The sequence below is a fragment of the Athene cunicularia genome (assembly GCF_003259725.1).
Source record: "Athene cunicularia isolate RWA chromosome 21 unlocalized genomic scaffold, athCun1 chr21_part1, whole genome shotgun sequence".
NCBI lineage: Eukaryota > Metazoa > Chordata > Aves > Strigiformes > Strigidae > Athene > Athene cunicularia.
In genome coordinates, this window is record NW_020799127.1 from 8531292 (window position 1) to 8533952 (window position 2661).

General features: G+C 59.5%; 1 protein-coding gene across 1 annotated transcript in view; it reads right to left on the minus strand.

The window, feature by feature from the left end:
- The window catches only part of NPHP4 (nephrocystin 4), an 18797-nt gene that overhangs the window by 6255 nt on the left and 9881 nt on the right, over positions 1-2661 (minus strand). Inside the window, 4 exon segments of the mRNA XM_026862962.1 lie at positions 310-540; positions 929-1089; positions 1621-1808; positions 2444-2652. Coding sequence (XP_026718763.1) covers positions 310-540; positions 929-1089; positions 1621-1808; positions 2444-2652 — 789 coding nt within the window.

Below are 2661 nucleotides of genomic sequence, written 5' to 3' on the forward strand. Positions count from 1 at the left end.
GTGAAGTGTTTGCGATAATTATCTTTTGATTAGAGCCATCACGTGTAGGATCATCGGCACGAAACCCCGGAGGGCAAATTATCTGCCTTAATGAGACGGTCTGAAGACTAACAATTTCTTTAGAATTCGTTGGGCAGCAATTGGGAATGTGAATAATAAAAGGCACAAAAACTCCACACTGTCCCATAAACAAAAGCAAAAGCCTGCGAGGGGAGGGAGGCCCCAGCGTGTTGGCCGGGGTGGGATGCAGTGGCCGAAGCACAAAGGTTTTTAAGAGCGACCGGGTCCAGTTCATGCCCTGGGCCGGACCTTGCAGGGCTGTGACAGGTCACTGCAGGCAGCTGCAGCTCCCGGTGTTGGTTCCTGCAGGTGGATCCGGACGGCGCCTTCCTCCTCCCCGCCAACGGCATCCAGGAGCTGTACATCGGCGTGAGGCCTCGGCGGGCCGGCAGCAGGTTCATCTACCTCAACTTGGTGGACGTGGAGTCCCACCAGCTCGTGGTGGGTCCTGACGGCCGGCCGGCCCTGGCGCAGCAGGGGCTGGCGAGGGGGAACGAGTTAGCGGGGAGTCCGCTCTGGGGGGGTTAAGGGGTCTGGGCAAGGATGTCTCTGAACGTCCTGGGGCTGCGGGGTTTAGCCCTAGAACCCTGCAGGACTTCTGGGGAGTGGAAGAAAGTTAACATTTGCCATCGCTTTTGAGGAGGAGACGGCAAATCCCGTGATGTCAGGCTGACATCGGTGTCGGTTACGCGGAGGGGCTGACAGCATCTCGGTTATGAAACACATAAGGGCAACGCAACAGCATCTAACGTGGGGCCAAAGGAAAAGTCCGGCTCTTCCTCAACACCCCTGCACGCCCGGCCAGGGTCTCCCTCATCCCGAGCAGTGCCACGGGCTTAAGGAGAAAAACCTTCAGTTTAACCAATACCTGCAGCTTCAGGGCAGCGGAGCCGACGAGGAGCAGGGAGTCTCCGTCCCAGACGTCGATCTGGAGGCTGTGCTCGGCCAGGTACCGCAGGAACCAGCGCTGCTCCCCGGCCCGCAGGAAAGCGGGATCCACCAGGTACTTGAGCTGCAAGCCCGGGGGCCCTGCGAGACAGCGCCACCGTCACGGAAATGGAGCTTTGGGACAAGCCCGCCTGCTGGCAGACCCGCTCTCCTCCACTTAATGAGCCTTCTGGTCAATTAGCGAGGTCCAAAGTTCCCCAGGACGGGCACCCTCCCACAGAAACCCTCACTCTGTACAGACACCCCCTCCCGTTTCCATCAGCAGCTCCAGATGGAGAAGGAGCTTCATCAGCCACAAGCGTCCGGTGTTTCTTGGGACCAGAATTTAACAAGACCCAGACAGAAACGAAGAGAAGCACTCAGCTAGGAGGATCGGCGGCGCCCAGCCCGGGCGCTGCGCTCGCACACTTGGCCTTTCTCTCTCTGGCCGCAGCGCGAGCGAATCGCAGCGCCAACGCTCGCCAGCGCTTGACTTCGAAAGTCGGTTATTTTGAACATTTTTCACCAAACCAGCGGAGGTTTGTTGGCCCCTTCCTCAGCTCGGAGACGAGCCTGATGGAATCTGACGGACAGAAGAGGAGCACCCATGAGGATGCTAAAACCAGAGCTCACCGGTGTCGAGGGTCCCGTCCTTGTTCACCCGGACGAGGAGCTGCGCCGGCACAGCCGGCCCGGCCGCCAGCTCCCTGGCTGTGCTGACCAGCTGCAGCCGCGGTGTGGTGACCGGAGGGAAACGGTAGAACTGGAAGGTGAGAAAGATGGTCCTCGGCCACGTCCCCTCCACGCTGTCCCGGGCATCCCTTGGGGGAGAGAGCGGGATTTGGATTAGCTCATGGAACAGCGCCGCCTCCCCATCACGAGCTCCTCGTGCGTTTGGCACGCACCGGAGAGGCAGAAGAACGAGAGAAGATCGGCAGCATCACAAGTATTTGGACTTCTCTGAAGACAGCGGGCATATGGTTTGCCTGGGCTTTCCAAAAAGCTTCATATTTCCAGCTGTCTCCCGCCATATGCTGCGATGGAGAAGCCCAGCAAAGGCAGCATTTTACCTTCACACAGCACACTGCCATCCACGGGAAAAACACAAGTGGGGCCTTACCCAGCCAAAACCACCCCCACAGGTGCCAACTTTCTCAACTCCATATGCATTTAGGGAGAAACCCGGCATTAACCGCCTTTTACACCATATTGTGGCTAATGGGTACAGTAAAAAAATAAATTAGAATATGATTTAAGGGGGCCTGGAAAGGACAAGAGCATCATCGCTAAACCCTGCGGAGCTTCGCCTCCAGGGCAGGCGCTGGAGGAAGCGGCGCCTTCGCCAGGACCTCTCCAGGTCAAGCAGGGAAGCGGCAGGGGGGGGATTTGGGGACCCTCCCTGAGGAGGCCCCCGGGATCTGCCCGCAGAAGCCACCGCGAAGAGCCGCCGTCCCACCTGCCGAAAGCCAGGAACTGCAGGATTATTTCGTTGCCTTGCAGAGGGTCGGCTTCCTCCAGCCGCGGGCTGAAACTCGCCGGCTCCGGCGGCTCCGAGATTTGCACCGGCTCCTGGTTACGGTCCAGGATCTCCGGGAAGCCGGCGGCGTGCAGGCGCGCCAGGGAGGCGCGGGAGATCGGCGTGCGGGAACTGGCAGAGAAACGGGGCTGAGCCGT